The sequence below is a fragment of the Equus asinus genome, chromosome 12 (genome assembly GCF_041296235.1).
Source record: "Equus asinus isolate D_3611 breed Donkey chromosome 12, EquAss-T2T_v2, whole genome shotgun sequence".
In the NCBI taxonomy this organism is placed as follows: Eukaryota; Metazoa; Chordata; class Mammalia; order Perissodactyla; family Equidae; genus Equus; species Equus asinus.
The window spans coordinates 37,697,752-37,721,911 of NC_091801.1; the positions used below are offsets into that span (position 1 = coordinate 37,697,752).

Here is a 24,160-nt window from a genome sequence, read left to right on the forward strand (position 1 = left end):
AATGGCATAGATTTATCATGCATCTAAGGATTTACCTGCATCAACCTGGCACATACCTAGTGACTTTCTAAAGAAATACCTAGTGACTCTAAAGAAAGTCCCACAGCCAACAAATATTGACATATGTAAGCCATAGCACCTTTCCCAAGAATACTCCAAATCAGCACTGCATATTAAAAACGCAGAAATGCTGGGATATGCTTGTAGCTAAACCACGTAGCTCAGTTACAGCAAAGGTAAATAACAGTAACTACTGAACTTAATAATAGCTTCTCAAGGAGGAAATGTTTTCTAGTCATATACTTGACCCTATCAGGGAAAAGCCATTTTAGAAAGGTTTGCAGCTGGTTACAAAGTGATAACATGAAAGTACGGCTGACTCTGAACAAACCCACACGGTCAATTCTGAACATAAATTCAAATCACACATTCTAATAAAAGAGATGTTGTTCTACTATTTTCACAAACCAAAGAGTACAGATTTCAAGTTATTTCACAAATCAGATGATCAAATAAGAACAGAGATGAAAACACTTACTAAATTATTATGTATATGTTTTTAAAAAGATGTTTAAAATAATTTACATGACAAAATTTGGCAAAGAGTAAACAAAATCAATCACAATAAACCACAAACTGTGGAAAACTTAGGGAAAGGCCCAAAGAATTAAAAATAGAACATATTTTTCCTCATATTTGGAAATTAGGTATATTGTATGCCTTTTAAACTGTGCATAAAGCTACTTTACATTGCACCTAAACAGTCTGAGAAATCCAAAACATCTATTTTATAAATATATACTTTATGACTGGAGGCAATATCTGGGCAACATGAAAGGATTCTGTAGAAATGTACTGCTGCCATAAATCTGGGATACAGGGTTGAAGATGAAGTGAACAAGGCATGGCAATGCTTTATACAATTTACAGTTAGCACATCTAAAGACCCAGCAACTCAACTGAGCTATCAAATAGCACGGATTGTTGTTTACTTGGAGGCTGGAAATGATGAAGAAAAGGAAAACTGCAGCTTCAGTATCTTAGAAATAGTAAATCCATACTATTTTAAGTAAAAATGGATGATTTTATTATATAAAATTATGATTGGCAGAATACAGAAAAATTATTTCTCTTTTAGCTTTACATATTTATTTTAAGTACCAAGCAAAATGCAACAATTGGAAGAACTCATTACAAACTACCAAAAGGTATTCATTTGGTGAAATTATTCAAGTTATAAAATGCTAAGTAAATAAATGCACTTCAAAATACATGAAGTATAACACAAGTATGAAAGTAGCGATCTTAAATTAATGACTCGTTTAACAAAAACTAACCAACAAACAAGAAGCACAAGAAAAATATTGTCAACTTAGACAGAAAAGAATAAATCAAATGTATCATTCATTGGGATTATGAAACGAAAATCATTCTAAAAAAACACCAAAAACAGCTAAACAAGTAATCAGGATTCAAAAAAGAACAAGAACATTCCAATACTATATTTTTTCCTACCAATAACAGGAAGGATTTGGAGGCCAATTAAGTGCTATAAACCCAGGTACCTCTCATCATTTGCACTGAGGTCTTCTTGGTATGGACATATAAATGAACTTCACTGTTACTCAAAGGTAAGAAAACTTATGTATTATGAAAGAAAGGAAAACAATTATACCTCCAACAGGGCAAAAAAGTATCCATTAAAATGATCAAATGCATCTCCAGCATAAGACTAGAATAATCTGCTTCCAAAGAATTCTTTCACACTTTATGAAATGAGGGCTAAGGTTTTACCCTAATGAAAAGGCAAATGGAAGGTCTCTGATAAGGTGGGATCTTCATAGCCAAAAAAGATATACCTACCAGAAAATCTGCATTCCTATCTATAATCTAAATTGTAAAAAAACTAATCACTAAGTACAATTAAACTATTTTAAAATTATAAGGTGATAAATGAATAATACCTATGTCATATGAATCATATGCCGAATTACTGTATGCTATACTCATAAGTGCTATTTATAAATACACTCAATTCATGCCATGAGAGAGAGTTGAGAGACTTAATTTCACATTTCAGAATTCCTGAGTCTTATCAGAGAAAAACAAGTACTGAAAAACAAACAAAATAAATCTACTCTATAGTAGGGCAAATAATACAGATTTGGGTATTAAGTTAACCTTATATTTATAGTCTTAAAGCTGAAGACTATGGGGACAAATACATATATACTTCAATGGAATTATAAACATGATTTTAAAGCTCGGATTTTTAAAAAGGCTTTTTGATCAAGCAAGGCCACCTGAGTGACATCTTCAATGATGGTAAACCCATCATTTTAAAGTAACAGCATCTTTATTTCAAAGCCTAATTATAAATATAAAAGGAAAAAATTTTAATAAAATATTTTAGTAAGACTGCAATGCGACAGCCCTTTGATGAAAGATCTAACGAGGATAAAGCTAATGTAATGGAATTAGAACACAAGTTCTAATTTGAGCCACTACTCATTAATTTCCCTTTTGCATATTACACAGTGAAAATAAAAAGGTATCTTAAGAGCACTTCAGTCCCACAATGTAGGATTTAAGCTTGTGTGAACAGGTGTAAATGGCCCTGCAACAATGTGATGCTTACAAAAATACATTCAACCAAAAGTTAACGTCTATTTTCTAACTAGTAAGGAAAAAGGAAGCAAAGTGGTCCCACTTAAAACAATAAAACAAAACAAAACACACTGTTTATCCTTTCTGGAAAGACTACCAAAGCAAAGAACATACAGTAATATTATACATTTCAGATTGCATACTTTTACCCATCTTTCTAAGTAGGAAAAATGCAACTATCCATAGACTTTATAAATAAAGACACTAAGCAGAAAAATATTTAGGTTATTTCTCTGTTCATAAGTACCCAGAAAGAAAACAAAGAAAAAACACTAAAGTGCAAACCTATAGGCCATTATGGGCATAATAAATGATAAAGAGGTGCAGCCAAAATTGCATCTACATTTGCACTTACATACCCAGAAAATGATTCTTGCTTTAAAAAAACTGTGCAATTTAAAAACTAGTCAGTTTTGTTTGTGCCGTAATACAATTAAAACTTGTCTCTGTCCCCTAGTGAGGTGACCACTAGACCTCGGACAGCACACTTGGCTCTTGACAGTCACACATTTTGTTAGAATCATACAATATTGATTCCACCTCCAGAAAACGTTAGGGTCCTCTTGTTGTAGAACGAAGAGCCACTCGTATTTGGTTGATTGCCTTTAACCAGAGAGGTTTTCAGTTCCATTTCACAAGCTACAATAGCTGCATTCAATTCCACTTGAGCTCGATGAACTACATAAAACATGAGGCCTATACTTACAATAATCTGTGAATAAAAGTAAAACATTACAGTTAACAATAGTTTACAAAGAGAAAAGGGAGAAATAAATTCAACAAATACTTGGCTTAGAAATTTTTCAAATAGGATGCTTCTCAAATACAGTCAGGTCAGATTTTTAAATGATTTACACACAGTTGTCATTTATTCTTCCTTGGCTGCTTCTACTGGGAGTGGAGAGTCAAATCTGTAGATAACCATTATATGATATCAGGTTAACACAAGGCCAGCATACATCCCTTTTAGTCCATATAAATGATGTTAGTTTGAGATAAGTCAAACTTGTCTCTTTTACCAAAAAGCTTCGTTCAAGGAATAAAAAATGTTTACCATAGAGGTAACAGCTAGCTAAACTTTAACGTAATTAAACATTAATGTAATTAATGTAGCATTTTATCTTTGCATGACTATAAATGTCCACAGGTATTTCTAAGCCCACTTAGGGAAAAGTACTACCATTTGCAAATGAACTACCTGATGCAGCCAAAATTAAAAATATTAAGAACCACTTTAAAAAAATGAAATGCCAATAAACTTCCAAAGAAATCAACAAGGTTATGAACATGAAATTGTCTGTACTTAGGGAAAAACAAAGGAAACTATGATGTTGAGGGAAAAAGTGCCAGTCAAAGGGATATTAGAAAAAGCACCAAACTGAAAGTCAGGTTCCAGTCTCGGTTTAGCCACTCACTAGTGATGGGATTTCAGTTAAGTCCCTTAAACCATGTGGGCTTCTCCCACTGTCCAACGGGAAGCTGTAGTCCTCTGTGCTTTAACATGCTACATATAATTCAAAAGAATGTCTAAGCAGTCCACATCTTTTAAATGGTATTTATTCCAAGGTTCATTTGTAAATCAGTTCTTTCGAGTTTGGAGCAAATATTCTCAGCAAAACAAGGTTAGAGCAGGTGTTCAATGTACCGGCAAGTTTCAAACGCTGCTCTAACCAGAGTTATCCTAAAACATACCATTGTTTCAATTAAGCCTATTCATAATTTCAACAGTTTTATGGGAAATATATTCTAAATCCAAGTGTTGAGGTGGTGGGGAAAGGGCAGAGGCAGAGCATCCTAGGGGTGAGTGTAGACAGGGAACTCTGAACTTGTGCAAGGGGGCACCGTTAAGTGAGTACCCATTACTCAACACAATTCTAAGCAAATTAGGTATTTTAAACGGGGCTCTTTAAATCTTGTGTTTGTTCTCTGACATATTAGCTCTTAAAAAAAAACAAAACTAACTTATTGAAAACCCTAAGTTTGATACTTAATCAGTGGATGGTGACACCATGTAAAGAGACGGGAAAAGTTAGAGAACTAACTGGAGAGGATGTGGATGAGACACTAAGTTGTTTAAGAAATGGTGAATTTGAGGTGCCTGTTAAGTATCCAAAGCTGTTCAGTGAATGTGTCTAACGCTATGGAAATAAGGCTGAGCTGAAGATGTGTTTAGGGGTCCTTACATAAATAAGCATAATAGCAGCCAACACAGTAACTGAATTTGCTAAGAAGAAAAATTCTGAGTGAGACTAGAAAGCTTAGGCTAGAATCTTAAGGACCACCAATTTGGAGATGAAAAGATGAGGAGGGGCTGATAATAAATGAGCAGCCAAGAACAAAAAAACATTCAAGATAGTGGCATCAAGGAAGCTAAGGGAAGAAAATGTTTTAAAAAGGCATGGTCAACAGAATCTTAGGTTGCTAAGAGGTCAAGCTAGATGAGAAACGGAAAGTGCATCTGATTCTAGACAAGGTTAGTGATGACGGTTTGAGGGAAGGATGCAGCAAGGCAACAGAAAGTAAGGTTAGACCAGTGAAAACTCTTTCAGGCTCCCAGCAAGAGTGAACTGGCTACATCTTTACATGGGCTCTTCCCCAGATGCCCTTGTGGACCCCAGGGCCTGGCAATTTGTATTAACTCTTCCCAACACGCCCTCCTTCTCAGCCCAGTGAAGCATTGAAAAAAAAAAAAGAAGAAGAAAAAAAAGACAACTGTTTAAAAAAGTTTCCTTATTAAAATGAAAGAATCAAACACAAGTAGAAGGACAAGCCTTATACAGAAAGGCATCTCTTCCACTGTTAGCTGTCAAGCAGGATGAGAGTATGAGCAGAACACAAGAGGGTTAGCAGATTTCTTACGTGGAAATTGAGGGGTTTCCCATTTGAAGAGTTCTGTTAAGCAAGAGAGATAATCTCTTGAGAATGAAGAGGGAAGTAGGGAAAGGAGTGGAAATTGCAAGGAGAGTGAAGATAAGTTTGAAGGAGTCACTGAGGAAAATGGGGGAGTGGGAAAACAAAAGAAAGAGTTATAATACGTGGCAGTGTTGAGAAACCAGCTGGAAGTTTGTAACCATGAATTAAATATTACCAATCTTTGGCTGTATGACTTCCACAAAAGAACAGGTGCAACGCAGATCAAAACTGGGATTTACCAGGATTGGGGTTCTGGCTGGTGGGTACACAGAAAAATATAGGGAATGGAAAAGAGTAACTGAATTCACAGACACAGAATCTAAGTTGGATTTCCATACAAGAAATAGTTGTGGCTTCCTCTGAACATCTATTTTGTATTATTTTAATTTTACAGACACTGTGGATTCTCTTTAGGTGGCTATAAAGCTGAGAGGCAAATCTGTGCCTCATTTCTAGCAAAAATGATGAACCTCATGAATACACTTACTATACTAACTTTAACCTAAGCTGCATCCTTTTTTCCTATGCTAATTTTCCCCTTCAAGATAACTTCCTTTCTCTCTCTTTTTATTCTCCCACATCTTTTGTGAACTGCATTAAATCTTTTCTGAAATAAACTAAACTATAAGTAACATCAATAAATCAAACTGAGGCATAAATATGCCTTCACTTTTTTTTGTTGTGGTTGTTACTGTTTTCATAAATGCCTGGGCTAAGAAATATCTGCCTTTTTCCCTTGTCTTGTATCCTAAACTTAAATTTGTCAGCTCAAACAAAAGGGTAAGAAATTATTGGAAAAAAAGAAGACTCTATATTTTTAAAAGCACCACTGATAAATACATCAATTATCTTGTTCTACTGTAACTCCCCTGATTATAGTTGAGTAATTTACTAGGATGTATAGAAATATAAAGTATCAAATAGAGAAAATCCTGTGAAAGCTACTAATATGACAAATTCTAATTACTCAAACATAACATAAGGAAACAAAGATGTTTCAAATGGATTACTCATTTGCAGGAAACTGGAAAAACATAAAATATATACTAAAAAAACTCTATCTGAGAATGTATGGTATGTCAGAATCTTATAGTACTTAGGGATTATTATAAACATAAATTATTACATAGATATAACGGAAAGCTTAATGTGTGATTAGTATACTACATTAGTAACAATAAGCCAACTATTATAATAAAAACTCTAAACCTAGATTCAGGTTATCTAAAAAAATATAGCTCTGAAGATAAAATAGTGAAGAAAAATAAAAATTGACTCCCAAATATCAAAAATATTCCAAATTTTTCTTAAAGCAAGCCATTTTATTGACGAGCTTTATTTATAATCCAATGTAAATATTCCTGGCCTTAGTTTGTTTACTAAACTTGTACTGCATAAACACAAAGAAAATTAACTCTGGCTTTATTTACCATAGTATTTTTAATACAATATAGTACTTCAAAACTCAAGAATAATGCCACTAACAGTAAATTTGAAATATGATACCATATATTCAATAACAGTATAAATTAAAACTAGCAAGTTAAGGGACCAATAAGTTAAATCAGCTATCTCAGTATTATCTGCTCAGTCGACTACAGTCTATTGGTTATGAGCATGGTTTCTAGAGCTGACTGCCCTGGTTCAAATCCTTGTTCTATGCCTTTCAGCTGTGACTTAGACAAATTACTATCCACTGGTGTGGTGATAAACTAGCTCTTAGAGATCAGAGGTGGGAGCCCTGATTTGGAGCTCTTGCTATTTTCCATGGTCTAAATACTCCCCACACCAGGATCAATTTCAAGCTACCAATGTTGACATCTCCGGACACAGAACTGGAAAGATATGTACACAATTGGCTTGAGATAATAAAAGTATGTACCTCCTAGGGTTTCGGTAGTGATTAAATGAGCTTAAATTATCTACATAAAGCACTCAATAAAGGTTAGCTATCATCACTGTCATCATCTTACTAAATCATCAAAAATTACAGTGATTTTATATTTTGGTAAATCTCAGGAATGAAATATATCATAACTAAAGAAATGAATTTTTAACTCTTCCTGTACACAATTGAAAGACACTGAATAAATCTGCCTATGTAGCAAGGTTTTCCTCTTTTATCAATCTCCAATATGGAATGTACTCCAAACTATATTACAATTTGCATGGTATTAATAATCCATTACACAAATCTTATTTGGATTTATAACGGAATAGACACTTTTTATACAACAACACTTTCTAAACAAAGTATTTTGTTCTACACCAAATGATCCTAGAAAAAAATTTACATTCCCAGTATAATACCCTTAAAAAATATCAGTAGAAGAGTTCAATAATTTGAAGACACAGTAACTAAGATGAAAACCCAATCCCACAAAATCTTACTAAAATTATCTTCAGAAACATTTTTAACAACATGTCACATTAACTCAAAATAGAGTATTTGATTTAGTGATGACTTTGAAAATAATCAATGCAAAAAGAACTCTATTTATGTCATTCCCTTGTTTGTTTAAAGAGAATTTTCAGTAAGTGTCAATTCAGTTCTATAGACTTCTATTCACCTCTCTATCCACACAATTAAAAATGTAAATATTGTCAAAATATCAAGTATAATTGAAATAACAGGAAAAATCTTCTTATATTATTTTCAGTGAAATCTGTTAGGTTTAAATGAGCAATGCCATACAAAAAGAAAATTTAAAAAAAAGACAACCCTTGGTCTTAAACTCACCTGTAAACAAAAAACAAAATATCCACTAACACTCTGTTCTGCAATGACATCTTCCATTGTCCGCAGGGTGGTACCCAAGTAAGAATTCAGAAGCTGGGTAGGAAGCAGTCCAACTGATGATGCCATCAGATAGTTGGGTAAAGAGAGATCAGTAATCTAGAAGAGCAGATTAAAGGGAATGAATCATTACCAAGTAAAATTTCAATTTCACATACAACTGTGCACAAGTCTTGCCAGTGATTTTTCCTCAGAAGTAGAGAGAGCTGAAATACTTTATAAAGCATACTGATTTTTAAAAAATGATTATAAAGGGAATACATGGAAAATGTAGAAGATTTAGAGTGAAATAAAAGTTTTTTAAAAAATTAATATTTTATTATTCTACCACTGAAAAACAACACTTGTGACTTTTTTTTCCTTAGACGTAAATAAAATGTGCACACACATGGATCACTTTGTAAAGACAGTTTTGTAGCCTTCCTCATGTCATTAAATATTCTTCATAAGCACACTTAAATGGCAGTGTGGTCATAGTGCTTTGAAGCCAGATAACCCTATAAAGACATTCCGGTGCTGAGAATTCAATGAGCTACTCTGTCTCTGGGCATCTGTTTTTCTCATCTGTAAAATGAGGATAACCACCACCACCTTACATAGTTGTTGTTAGGGTCAGAAATATTTATACACTATCTAGCAAAGGCCTAGCAAATGACTGACACTCAAAAAAAGTGGAAATTATCACTATTATGCAATTATACTACCACTATGTGGATGTAGCACAATTTAAAAACAACTTCTGCTGTGGAACATTTAAATTGCTTCTTTGTTTCTTTGTGTATATGTGATTATACATTTTTTTCTATTATAAATTAAAAAAAAAACTATGACAAAAACCCTTGTATATTAACCTGTGTGGGAGGCAGTGTCTAAAATATTCTAAAAAACCTCATCTGATATTCATGCCCTTGTGTGATCCTTTCCCCTGGAATGTGGGCTGGACCCAGTGCTTACTTCTGGCAAACAGACTACAGCAGAAGTGAGGAGATGTTACTTTCAAGATTAGGTTACAAAAAGAATAGAACTCCAGCTCTCTCTCAAACAGGCAAGCTGCCATGTTTTAAGTAGCTCTGTGGAGAGGGTCATGTGGTGAGGAACTGATGTCTTCAGCCTACAGCTAGCAAATACCTGAGGCCTGCCAACAGCCACATGAGTGTTCCTGGAAGTGGATTCTCTCCCAGTCAAGCCTTAAGATGAGTGCAGCCCTGGCCAACATCTGGATTACTGGGCTGTGAAAAAACCTGAGTCAGAGGCACCCAGCTATGCTGCACTGGAACTCCTGACCCACAGAAACTGATAGATAATAAATGTTTACTGTTTAAGTCACTCAGTTTTGAAGTGGTTTGGTACACAGCAAGAAACGACTAATACATTACGTATCTCCATTATTTTAGGATAGATCACCAGGAGTGGAATTACTGTATCAAACAGTAAAAATGTCTGCTTCCTCAAAAAGTTCACACTGATTTACATACCTATCAATAAGTAACACATAAGTGTGTCCATTGTATCATACACTTACCAACTTTAAGTAAGCAATAAATTTCAATCTTTCTTAGTTTGATAAAGGTAAAAATGATGTTTCATCATGGTTTAACCTATACTATTTTAATTTATATTGATATTAGTTTTAAATATTCATTTTCTTATTTGTATTTCTTTATGGCTTTATTTGTTCACATTTGCCCATTAATTTATTGGAATGTTAAGTACTTATTTTATTTCTATGGGCTCTTTATATACTAAGAGTAACCTTTTGCTTATTATATTTGGCAAATATTTTCCTCTAAAGTGTCCCTTATCTTTTAATTTTATGTTTTGATATACAAATGTTTCTAAATTTTTACATAATCAAATATTATCAATCTTTTCCTCTGATTTTTCCATTCTTTTAGCTTTACAAAGGCTTTTTACATCCCATTATTAGTTTTACCTATATTTCTTTTCTGATGATATTTACCACTTATTCTTTCTGGAATTTACTAGGATTAAAGGTGAGGATATAGCCTTGCTTCTCCCCTTCACCAGGAGCCAATTTTCCTAGCATTACTTATTGAATAATCAATAATTTCTCCAGTGACTTGTGATGCTTACTTTATTATAGATGAAGTAATTATATATAAAAGCTCTATTTGGGGTTCTAATACTGTCCCCAACAATATCTTAAATCTTGTACTGAAACAAAATTGCTGTAAGACTATCAGTTAGTATCTGATAAAGAATTTCTCATCCTTCAAACCTCTTAATTCTTCTTCTTTTTAAAACTGCCATAACTATTCTTACCTATCCATTTTTACAGATAAATTTTAGTATCATTCAGTTATTCAAAAAAAGAATCTTAGATTTTATATTAGGATTAAGGTCAATTTAGAAATTAATCTGGATAGAGCTGAAATCTGCACAATATTCAGTATTCTTATCCAGTAATGTTTCTATAATTACTCAAAATCTTTTACATCTCTTACTAAAGTTTGGTAGTTTTATTCATCTATACCATGCATTTCTTATTCATTTATTTCTGAGCATTGTGTTATTGCTGCTACTGCTATTAATTGTGAGAATAACTTTTCTATATCTCCATCAAGGTATTAATAGTATGTAAGAAAGCCACTGGCCACTTTACTAAACTATTTTTCACTAATTTTAAAATCTGGTATTTTAATAGAGCAACCTATAGTTACTCTTTAACTACAATCTAATAGTTATGTAAATCATATTTTCAATAAAGTTACATTCATCTCTACTCATAGACAATTAACTGGAGCAGCATCACTGCTGGTGTGGAAAGAATACGGCAGTGCTGGTTAACAATTCACCTCAACAATTACTAACTCAGTGACTGCCCCACGCAAGACGCTCTTGTAGGTGCCTGCAAGAGACAGAAAGACACAACTCCTACCTCAAAAGATTTCACACTGACAAGAACACACCGACCACCTCAGAAACAGGCAGAAAGGGAGCCCTGAGAAGGACTACGTGCAGAGCATTAAAGAGTAAACAGGGATTAAAATTAGCTGGAGGAATGGGGACCAAAGGGTAACCTTGTGCCTTCAAAAGAGGTATCCGAAATTGACTCTGAAAGCTACATATGGGTTTGGCAGGCAGAGACAGGCGGAAAGAGGAAGGTAAGTTGTTCTGGGAAGAGCATGAATGAGGACAATGGGGCAGGGGAAGTATGGCATGTATTAGTGGGGCTGGCAGTCCTGTTCAGATTGTTTATAGGACACATGCATGGAAATCCTGTAAAATAAAATCAGGACAAGTACTTGGAGGTGATACTTGTTAGGGGCCTTGAGTGAAAGGGGAACGAGTCTGTACTCAGTAGAAAAGCACTGAGGCATCGGCCTGGTGGCATAGCAGTTAAGTTCACGCTCTAGGCTTCAGAGGCCCAGGGTTCGCCAGTTCGGATCCCAGGTGCAGACTTACACACTGCTTATCAAGCCACGCTGTGGCAGGTGTCCCACATATAAAGTAGAGGAAGATGGGCAAGGATGTTAGCTCAGGGCCAATCATCCTCAGCAAAACAAGGAGGACTGGTGGTGGATGTAAGCTCAGGGCTTATCTTCCTTAAAAAGAAAAGAAAAGAAATAAGAAAAGAGAAGAAAAGCACTGGGGACTCTAGTCAAGGAATGATCAGAATGGGGCTAAGTTTTAGGAAGGTTCCCCTGCCAGTTTGGAACACTTACAGAAATGGAGAACTTTCTTTAGAATAAACATGTCAAAGGTATAAAATAAGTAAATGAGACAAAAATGAATCTTATAAAAATTACTATATTGCAGTTGTTAATAAATCATTACACATTACAGAAGTTTTCTTTTAAATAAATATTTAAGTTCCAAAATGTGAGAATGCAAAGCTTCTGTCCATAGTCTTTAAATGTAATGAAGTTTCTCTAAACAGAACACATAATTGACATTCACGGATGACATCGATTATATCCATCTTCGCATGCGTTTAAAACTCTAGAACCACCATGAAAGTACATACATTTTTATTCCAAGCGGTACTGTGATTTACTTGGAGATGTAATTCACTTGCCTGGGCCACGAAGGGTTAATGTAGAGCATTACTTTACCACATACCAAATAGATCCTAAAAACAAAGAAGTGCCCATCTGAAAAAAACCTTAGTTCTGAAGGTGAAGCTGATTCACCTCTGAACATGGTATTTTTGGAGCTGACAATAGGAGAACTTCTGTCTTTAGTTGGATCACTCAGATGCTCACTGAACCTGGAGCCTACTGTCCTCTCAGGCATAGCACAAAGCACAGCTCCCCAGTAACCCTGCCTCCAGCTCCTCCACTTTCTCAGTTACAGCTGTTTACAGGAAAGCGTTACTGGCTTTAACCGGCTAAGGAACTTTATTGTTTTTGCGTAGATTAACCTGACAAGGATCAAATGAAGACTATAACGGCGATCTATCTGTTAAGCAGATGTGTTTCTTGGTTTATATAATAGGGATGCTGTTTATTGATGAAGTTACTACTAAATTCCAATAAAAAATATATTTAGAAATATTATACAGAAAAAATCATTAACCTCTACAATAATTTTTAAGAAAGGAATGGTCAAAAAAATTAAAAGACTAATGTTTTCATCTAATTATTATTTATTGATAAATTACATATTTTATTATATATATCCTCAAAATAATTACTATCAGTATTTCAGAAACAGCTAGAGAGGATGGAGAAAGAGTTAACAGATGGCAACTAGTTTCCACTTCCAGAAATACGAAATTTTTAAAACAGGTTTAAGGAAAAACATTAACCGCCCATTCCCTTCCCTTCCCTCCTCAAAATACCTTTGTGTTCCCAATCTCAGTTACCTTAGCTAGATAGCTCAGAAGTCAGTCACATAGCTCAATTCTCACTCATTCCCACATCCAATCATCTACCCTGTCTTGTTGATTCCAATTTCTAAATATCTAAGAAATCTACCCACTGTCTGTTCCTATTCCTATTCCATCTTCCCCATCTAGTCTTGACACCCACTCACCACCTATGCTAAAACCTACAGAAATCTTTTAAAAATGCAAATCTAATCCTGCTTCAACTCTTTCCTATTGCCATCAAAATGAGGTTCACATTCTTCAGTATGCAGAGCGCTTCACGACCTGGCCTCTGATTGCCTCACGCTTCACATCACACACTGTTCCAGCCACATCAAAATTCTCTTGTTCTTAGAACACTTCTTGCTCTCTTTTCCTTCTGGGCCTTTGTACCTTGTTCCTTCTGGCAAGGACACTCACACCCTTCCTCCCACTCCTTTTACTTGGGCAAAAGTCCTAAACTGTCTTTCCCTATTCAGTCATCAATTTCTCCAGAAGACCTTCCCCGATTCCCAAGTTTGCATAAACAACTGCTTTCAAGTTCTCTGACAGAAAACCACCTGCCCGTCACTATACCTGTCCGTCCTCTTCACGCTAGAGAGTAACTGAAGCTTTCATCAATCTTTCTGCCTTTCACCTCCTCCCCAGACTATAAATTCTGTGAAGGAAGGGACCTATCCGTCTTTTCTTCATGTGTCTCTAGTCTTTAGCACAATGCCTACTATATATTAGGTGCTAAATATATGTTGATTGGATATTGAATGCATCAACATTAAAACTGTTTCGTTTATAAATGTGGAGACTTATAACATTCACCCGTTTATAAACAGGGTAGGAAGCAAAGTCCATTTGTAATAGACTGTTCAGAAATTGAGAACACCTTCCCGCTCCCTGTCCCACACAGAGGAATGTTCTAAGTATTAGAAATTACTTTATTATCAGTAAAATACACACCTTGATATATCTAGAACGCTATTTCTCCACCAGACCGCAAGCATCTTGAGGGGTCTAGGATGGACTTTGCTTTATTCACTGCTATATCTCTGGCATCTAGAACAGCAGTGGGCACAGAGTAGGTACCTACCAGTTACTTGTTGAGTGATTATTAAATGAATATTAAAAGCATTTCCAGTAACTTCTGAAGTCAACCTGATGTCAAAGCTAAGACCCTCTGGTCAGGCAGCAACCCTGAAAGTACTGGGAAAAGTCTTGCTACTGGGAAAAAAAAGCAAGGCAGGGGCGCTGAGAAACCTCACTCTAACAGCTGGAGAGGTCTTCACTGTAAAGCTTCTACGGACAGAGATGGTTAGATCAGTAAGTTTGTCTACAATATAGAAGCCATCTTCATATATACTGACTTCTTCATTTGTTCGATGTCCCTAAATTAGGAACTTCTTTTAGTGGTTCCTAAGTATTTTGGGAGTCACTGATCCATTGAAAATCTGATTAATACACACACGCACTGAAACTTATCCCCATAAAAAAATATATACCTTATTACATGTAATTTCTGGAACATAAGTTAAAAAGATCTTCTTTACAGAGTTATGACAAACCACAGGTTTATAATTTTTATTCATTCAACAAAAATTGACCAAATGCCTCTATACATAAGGTTCAGCTCTACAGAAGGATAACGATGACTGTGTGGTTGTTTTAAGTCCCTTTGTAGTATACTTAATGACAAAAATGCTCACTGCATTCAGTGAAAGTTCACGAAAATCATTTATAACATTTACTCACAATGTTATATAGGAAAAGTACATGCATTAATAAATGCAAAGACTAGAAAAAGTAACACTAAAATGTTAATTTTTTCTTTTAGTTGCTATACTTTTCAAAGTTTTTATAATAAATACTTATTCTGTAGACAGAAAAATTACTGTTAAAATAAGTTTAATAAGACCTTTCTGACTTTAAAGAAGTTTTTTTTATCCAGGAAGGGGTAAAGGACACACTGTATGTGTTATTATGACACAATAGGCTAGAGACACAGATTTGTGAATTGTAAGCTCATATATAACACACAAAAACCACAGAAGCTGATGAGATAATTGAAGAGGCACAAACAGCGGAAACAGTGTCCAGGAGTAACAGCCAGCACACAAAAACCACAGAAGCTGATGAGATATTTGAAGAGGCACAAACAGCGGAAACAGTGTCCAGGAGTAACAGCCAGCCATCCTCTGTGGTACTGTGAGGTCTAAGGGTATGGCTGAGGTGGAATCACATTTGCCAACCTTGGCGACCATATCTGACCCTTCAGAATTAGAGTCCAAACTCCTTCAAAACAGAGTGCGTCTCCGTCTTTATTCCATCTGAACTGTACCACTGATGGCAAATCAGTATACTTTATTGTTAGAAGAAATAATCATTAGATACACTGGTACAGTGACAAGTATTACCACCCATCATCTATATCTGAATTTATGGCTATATCTATAACACACAATAAGAATTTAAGAAGATGAGAAAACAAATATTTTCAATAAAACATACTCTCACTAGACTGTTACAAAATAAAAGGTAACATTAAATTGTTGCTTAGAACATGGCTTTTTTTTCTTTTAAAGATTTTATTTTTCCTTCTTCTCCCCAAAGCCCCCTGGTACACAGTTGTACATATTTTTAGTTGTGGGTCCTTCTAGTTGTGGCATGTGGGACGCTGCCTCAGCATGGCTCGATGAGTGGTGCTAGGTCCATGCCCAGGATCCAAACCTGTGACATCCTGGGCTGCCAAAGCAGAGCACGCGAACACAACCACTCGGCCACAGGGCTGGCCCCAGAACATTTGTCTTCTTAAGAGCAAACTTTGAGACTTTGTCTAACCTCTCTCATTTTACAAATAAGAAAATTGTAGGCCAGATCATTAAATAACTTCACCAAAGTCACACAGGAGCTGAGACAGACTGAAAGTCCCCAAAGAGTACATGAGGCTAAGACTTTACCCTATTTGTGGTGACTAGCCAGTCAAAAACTTCTATTTAATAAATTTCAGTTTGTGAACTAAATTACCAAAAGTAACTTGCAAACGCTAGGAAAATTCATTATAGTTATATTTGCTTCTAGTTCATCTTTAATCATCTTTCACTATCATTATTTTAGTCTGTAAACCAGTTTCACAGGTCCCTGCGCCTCCCAAAACAAAACAAAAAAATCTTTTTGTTGCTGCTTCTAACCTACCGTGGGCTCATAAAAATAGCCAAAGTAATTAACAGTTTAACATATAATTCTTTAAAGTGGTTCCCCTGAGAAGTGAGCCAGGGTGATAGGTAAGGCCTTAGGCTTTTTTTTTTTTAAGATTGGCACCTGAGCTAACCACTGTTGCCAATCTTCTTATTTATTTTTTCTTCTTCTCCCCAAAGCCCCCCAGTACATAGTTGTATATTCTAGTTGTGAGTGCCTCTGGTTGTGCTATGTGGGACGCCACCTCAGCATGGCCTGATGAGCGGTGCCACGTCCGTGCCCGGGATCACAACCAGCGAAACCCTGGGCCACCGAAGCAGAGCACACGAACTTAACCACTTGGCTACGGGGCCAGCCTGGCCTTGGGCTTTTAAATTTACTCATTTCTATTTTGTTTGCAGTGTACTCACAGTACTCATATATTGCTTTTGTTTAGAAAAGCAAAAGAATTTTGTTAAACATAAAGGTAAATAAGATACACGTGAGAGTGTAGGGCCTCTTCTTACAGTTGCAGGGCTCTGGCTTCGTAGTTATTTTATTACAGTGACTGCTATAGCTCTAATGCAAACTTCTTCTGTCAAGTGCCAAATAAGAAATATTTTAGGCTTTGCAGGCAGTAGGGTCTCTGCCACAACTAGTCAACTCTGCCGTTTTACCTTAAAAAGGAACCACAAGCAATAAATACATGAATGAGCATTAACACTATTTACAGACACTGAAATTTGAATTCAGGTAATTCTCACATGCATGAAATACTCTTTTGGTACTTTTTCCAATCATTCAAAAATGGAAAAACAATTTTTAGTTTATGTGCTGTACAAATCAGACAGTGGGCCTGGCCCGAAGGCCATGGCTTGCTGACTCCTGCTCTGATGTCCTAGGATGATGTCTAATTCAGTAGTGCAGAACCCTGCCCAGTGCCTGACGCACCGGAGATCCTCCCTAACATTTGCTATGCCATGCGCTGTAGGGCAAGTGCTCTGCAACTGGAACAAGAAGAGTTCTGAGAAACCCAGCTCTTCTCGGACCAACAACAGAACCTGAGGTAAGTTCATGACTCTACCATTTATTTACTAACTGTGTGCTCTTGGGCTAGTTACTTCACCACTCTGTGCCTCAACTGCCTTACCTCTAAGATGAGGATTAGGATTGGGGCATTAAATAAGCAATGTGTGCATGTTATAAAAACAGTGCCTGGGGGCCGGCCCGGTGGTACAGCTGTTAAGTTCGCATGTTCTGCTTCAGCAGCCTGGGGTTCACTGGTTCGGATCCCGGATGTGGACATGGCACTGCTTGTCAAGCCATGCTTTGGCAGGCGTCCCACATATAAAGTAGAGGAAGATGGGCACGGATGTTAGCTCATCCCTCAGTCTTCCTCAGAAAAAAGAGGACTGGCAGATGTTAGCTCAGGCTAATCTTCCTTGAAAAAGAAAAAAAAAAACCAGTGCCTGGCACTTCAAATATTTGTTAAATTACAAAAAGAAATCTGAATTTCACTGTCCTCATTTTGGAATGCAGAGGAAGAACATAAGGAAATAGTAGATAAACTATTTTATCATAGCTATGCAGCAGGTATTATTAAACATGTTTTATAACAAAAAGTATGGCTCACACTAGCTCAAGATGTCACAGCAAATGTTAGAACCAACTCTGATTTCAAGTGTGTGACATGTGTCCTCAAGATAACTGCCTCTTAGTCACTGATACCTCCTCAAAGGACTGTGCTGATTAAGGGATATCATGTATGAAAATTTGCTCTGCAGGCTGTAAAATGGTATACAACATGAATAAGAGGATCTTTCATGCTATGCTTTATGTTTTTACTTTAGGTTTCAAATATTTAATGATGGTAACAAAATTTCCCATTTGGAATTGTTTAAGAGAAGAAACCTACAAACTGACTTTTTAAGTTTTTCTATGACCAAAGTGAAAAGAGACAGAATGATTTTTAGGATCTCCTGTAGAACAGCAACAACTTCATCAAACCCCTTTGGAAGTTGCAAGCACCAATATCAATACTGTTATCCGTAACAACCAACTATCACGTAATATTTTTTGGATTAAAGTTGACATTTCACAGAAAGTAACTTCGAACTGTAAAAGTCCAGATGTTCCTACGGGGCATCTTACAGCAGAACTTATAAGAATATTTTAACAATTACTAAAAACAGAATGGGATGTTATTCTTGCAAACGTCAGTTTTCAACCTTATTAACAAGTTTCTTCCAGATGGCTTTACTCTTAGGAGTGCATCCTGTTCCACACCTACAGCAACAGGCCTTTCTTACAGAACCAGTTTCCTTTTCCAGCAATTGATAAAAAAGTTAAGCCAGAAGTTTCAAGGCTACAGACAAGATTTGCTATGTTTGAATCACAAATATATCTACCTCTTAGAGAGCTCAAGATTATATAAATTAACACATCAAAGGGCATTTAGTAATTGTGGAATGGCAAGAGAGAGGGTATAGAGGTAAGTTATGAGGTTTTGGAATTTATCCTAAGGGGAAAAGAAAACCCAGTTGAGGGTTTCCTGCAGGAGAGTACCAAGATCAGACTGGCATTTTAGAAAGATCTTTCTGGACATTGAAAAGCTTTGGCCCAGCAGCAAGGAGGCCAGCTGGGAGGCTGAGATGCCTGAACCAGGGTAGTGGCACTACGCCAGACTGAAACATTCAGTAGGCAGAATCCATAGGACTTAGCCAGTGATTAGACGTGGGGAGAGGAGGTAGTCAAGTGCCAGAGTCATGAAGATGCTACCAAACAAACACTCCATTTCTTTTCCCTTTGTGGTACACGCATTGCCCCTTTGAAGTTAGCTGTGGTCATGTAACTTGTTCAGGCCAATAAAAAGTGAGATTACTTCTAGGTGGAATCTTTAAAAGCCAGTTTGCAATTCACCATGTCACAGTAACCAAGTGCAAGAGGTGGCTCTGTCAGCCTGGATCCCAAAGTAAAAATGACATAAGGTAGAGATTCTCTGCTCCTTCTTCAAACCAAAGTGAACCTGGACCAGAGTCAACTGGATAAACAAACCTTTGCTTTTTACTCCACTGAGATCCAGGGGTTGTTACTGCAGCATAATTTAGTCTATCCTGACTGATACAGTGAGAAAGCAACAATGGTCATCCTGGATATATATGTCCGAATAAGAACAGTACTTAGAAATACACACAAATTACATATTTAGAAATCTGTCTTAAAGGGCAGTAATAGCCACAGACACAAGATTACATTAAAAACATTAAAAAAAAAAAAAAAAAAAAAAAACCTTGACTATGTCCCAGCAGAAACGATGGCTGCATTTTTAAAAGAGGAAAAAATTTCAATATGTACTTAAGAAATTACATTTCTTATGATCTAAGAATCGATACTATAAAGCGTTATATACTTATTTTCTATTTCAAGAGTTTGAAAAGTGGAGTGTCAGTGTGCTTATCCCAAGAATAGATAAGAAGCAAGGGAAAGCCCCTTTCCTTCTTCCATATATTCACCTTTTACAATCAGCTCCTGCCTCTAAATTGTAAGTACCACTACCTCCACCACTAATAATAATAATAACTAACAATTATTGAAAACTATGTGCTAGGCAAAACAGTTAAGGCCCTTACTGCATTAACTCATTTAACCTTCATAACTTGACTTCCCTTTACAGATGAGAAAACCTGGAGAAGGCCAAACAGCATGCCACTAGTCAAGGATTGTCTATTTCCAAAGCTTGCGCCTCTCATGAACGATACACCTCAGTTCCTCTTTGAGGTAAGCCCAGAAAATTTCTTTAATCATGGGCACTGAGAAAATGACTTTTAACTGGAATAGGCGGGAAAAAGACAACATAATTTAAAAGGTAGGAAGGGAAGAAGACAAGAAGAGAAATATGCCTCGAAAGGGGATAGCTGTGGGTAGCCAGAGAGGTATGGGGGTGATGAGAGCAGAGGAAGAATGAAGTTCTAGAAAGCAGAAGGGAAAGTCAGAACAAAACCAACGTCAGCCTAAACTAAGCTTTCTTTTCACTCACTCACCCTGGATAAATTCAGTAAACTGTTTTGGTTGAAAAGGCTACTTCTATAAGCAAATAATTCAGAATAATAGAAATGAACTAGCTGTATACAACAGACTATATTCAATGGCTTCCCAACACAACTGGCTTACGGCTACAAGTAAGAATTTTACAGAACGATGCACCATACCCACGGATCCTGGATTCAAACCTCAGCTCTGCCACTTGGTAGGCAGGTGACCCTGAAACAAGTTTCTGAACAGTTGAGCCTCCGTTTCCTCCTCAGTAAAACTGTGCCAATAATGCCTATTTCAAGAGGCTATTTTTCTTTTTTTCTGGTTTTTACTCTTGACTGCACAACGCCAAACTGAGAGCTGCCCTGTCAAGTTCGGTTTCAACTACATAATTACCTTAAATTATTTCCAAGTACACAGTATAACTTCTTACTCACATATTTAACCTGTTAAAAAAGGCATTATCAAAAGTAAAGCCTTATTTTTAATTAATAAATACATAATGAGTCCTTGTTATACATCCAGGACTCTACTAGGTGCTAAATCTACACTGAAGAAATAGAGCCATGGATTGAGACTATTGTCAGATCATAATGCAAAGTTTGACTCCACCATTTATTTACGACCTAGGTGACCTCGGGAAATAACAGTAATGGCAACAAAAGCCAATACATGAGTGTCTGTTAAATCAGGCTCTGTTGCATGTATTTTCTTATGTAATCGTCTCAATAATCCTATGATGTAGGTACTGCTACTTTCCCTATTTTACAAGTATGAAACTGAACCACAGAGAGAATAAGCACTTGACCAAGGTTAACAGATTCTAAAAGAGACAGCAGGACTCCAGAGCACGAGCCCTGTGCTTTCAACTATTAGACAACAGTCTATAGTGTATGCATAATCATCTTCTGCAGGGCTGGGTGAAACATTAGAAATAGGATGTGGAAAGAAACAGTATGTGGATAGTAGGCACATAGTAGGTCGACGAGGGAGAAGACTACAAGCTATCCTAGAGGACAAAGCATGAATGAATGAATGAAACTATTCAGGTTCCTTAGTCCCAACCCTCTTTCAAAGTCTTAGGACACTTGATCAATTATTACCCAAGGTTGGGTAAAAGTTCATGTTTATGTTTCATACCACAGGAGGCTGTAAAAAGGGAAAAATTTAAGGTTGTGACCATACCAAATTACCATAAACACCAAACTTTACCTCTACAGAAAACCCCTTATTTATTTCTATGCCTCCACCAAACATCATTCTACAGTCACTGCTGCTGTTGGTTAGAATCAACACGAGATTTGCAAAAGGCATTTTAAAAGAAAAGATGAAAAAAGAAAACTATCTTAATTTCTTCACAAAGAAGTAAGGGTGGTTAGAATTATTCTTAATACAAAGTAAAATGAGAAAGTTTCTAGAGACTAACAATAATTTACTTTTTAAACAAAACACAATATGTCAGAATCACTAACATAATACAAAATGCATCAATTCCTATGGTTTTGAATACTATATTCCTTTATTTCCATACACAGATTTCTTTACGTCTAACTGAGGCTAGCTGAGTTCTGGGAATCTCTATATGAACTCTGTAGTTTAGAAACATGGAATTTGGGGAACCCAGTCATCTAGTACAACCCCTTCATCCTAGAAAAAAGGAAAGCAAGGCTAGATAAGGCTAATAATTTGTTCCAAAATCACTAAGTTTCTAAAGATCCATTCCTTTCTTCCAACAGGATGGTCTCCCTGCCAGCAGTGTTTCTACTCCTATATCAGTCGCATGAAGATGGATACTAGGTAGAGAAACCTAAGTTGGATAAGCAGCACATAAGAATACAAAGGCAGAAAAGAGTCTAGGTGTGTATAAAGAAAGGTACATGCTCACTGGGCAAAAGGCTATCTGTCCTATTTTGTTTTATTCACTACCTAGTAATTTCAAAATGAAGTTCCTCCAAAGAAAGATAAACAGGAGGATTTGCCCCTTTACAATGCATTAAAGCTAATTACTTGAAGAAGAGAAGGTCTATTACAAATTTTAGGGACCTCCAAAGTAGTCTATAGCTACCCCCTCCATTGTTTACCCAAACTCTTCTTTTAGTCCCATGTTGTTAAAAACTTAAGTCAAAACCCTGGCTGCTTCTACGCAGGCAAGAGAAAAAGCCAGAAATGTGACGCCGTTACTCCGTTGCCAAAGCTGCTGCAGATATAAGATGAAAAATGCTTAAAATGGACACTTCCATTCATCTCCTCTCATAATGAAAAGGATTCTTCATTTTTAGTCAAACTCACATGCCAAATAAGGCGTTCTTTCTCTGTCAGATCTCCTATTGAGGGCCCGACTTAGATGTGCTTTATTTGTATGAGATCTCTCAGGGTGCGATATAAAGTAACTGTAACTCCTGTTGTCAATGTCACTTCTCTGCTGGCATTTATCTGATGGACAGCCCTTGCAGGGCCGTCACAAGACCGCTCAAAAACAGACTTGGAGAGGGATGGGCCAGCGAGACAGCACTTACCGAGAACACTGCATTCTGAAGCCCAAAAGGTATGGGGGTCAGTCTGGCCAGCGCCACCACTTTCAGGCCGCTTCCACCCTCCACGACGCGAATAACGGCGCTCAGCTTCTCGCTGCTCTGGATCCTGGCGGCCACCCAGGCGGTGAGCAGCCGCTTGCAGACCACATGGGCGATGAAGGTGCCGATGAGGATGCCCACCACCATCAGTCCCATGCCCAGCACGAAGCCGTACAGGTAGCCAGCGGCCACGTTGAGCACGATGTAGCCCCAGCCGCAGGGGAACGAGACCACGATGAAGCCCACTATGAAAAGCAGGACCCCCAGCAGCGAGTCGAGACTCTCTACCCAGAGCAGGAGGTGCTGCAGATAGCGGCGGACCAGGGCCAGGGAAGCGAAGCACAGCGCGGCCAGCAAGCAGACCAGCACGAGGCTCCGGCACCAACAGGTGCTGCCAAGGCAGCAGCAGCGCCAGTTTCTCACCTCCGCCACGCCGACCACCACCCCGCCGCCGCTGCCGCTCCCGGGGCCGCCCGCCAAGGCCCCGCCCAGCGCCGGCAGCTCCGAGGCCGCAGGCGGACCGTGGCGCTCCAGACAGGCGCCGAGCAGGGCGCCCGAGGCCGCCGCCGCCGCCGCCGCCGCGCTCGCCCCGCCCCCGCGGGAAGGGCGATCCGCCCGGTCGTCCCCGTCCGCCGCCCTCGGCAGGGCCCAGCGGGCCGGCAGCTCGGCACAGCCCGGGAGGGCGGCGTGCTGCAGGAGCCGGGGGAGCGCCTGGAGCAGGCTCCCACCGGGGCTCCACATGCCTTGGTCCGGCTCGGGCCCTCAGCCGGCCAACCCTTCCGCCGCGGCGCCCGTCAGGCAGCGGCCCTTCATGGCGCTGCGCACGCCCGACCTCGACTCTCTGCGTCCGCTCAGCGGGTAGGAGACGGCCGGAGGAACGGCCCCGCGGAGAGTGCGAAAACTCCGGGCGCCGCACCGGCCGAGCCCGCCCCCTTTCGGGCAGCGGGGCGGGGCCTCAGGCGCGCTGGGGCGGGGCCTGGCGCGAGCGGTATCCTGGCCACGCCCCCGTGACGTACAATTCTCCCCTTCCTCCACCCCTCCCCGGCTGTGAGGGAGCTGTGCGGGAGGGGGGAGGCGGCAGCCGCGTCGGAAGGCCGGGGATGTGGGCTGCTGAATGGAGCGGCTAGGAGGGGAGAAGAAGCCGAGGGAATGGGGGCGCCGGAGAGAAAGGGGCACCAGAGT

At 38.1% G+C, this 24,160-nt stretch overlaps 1 protein-coding gene across 1 annotated transcript; it reads right to left on the reverse strand.

The window, feature by feature from the left end:
• Nucleotides 1–1,063: 1,063 nt before the first annotated feature.
• TMEM64 (transmembrane protein 64) lies at nt 1,064–23,861 on the reverse strand. The gene is made up of 3 exons (XM_044744100.2): nt 22,922–23,861; nt 8,321–8,476; nt 1,064–3,379 (listed from the first exon to the last, which is right to left on the reverse strand). Exons 1-3 carry the CDS (start codon nt 23,717–23,719, stop codon nt 3,188–3,190), a joined length of 1,146 nt encoding a protein of 381 aa, XP_044600035.2. The 5' UTR covers nt 23,720–23,861; the 3' UTR covers nt 1,064–3,187.
• Between the last annotated feature and the right edge of the window lie 299 nt (nt 23,862–24,160).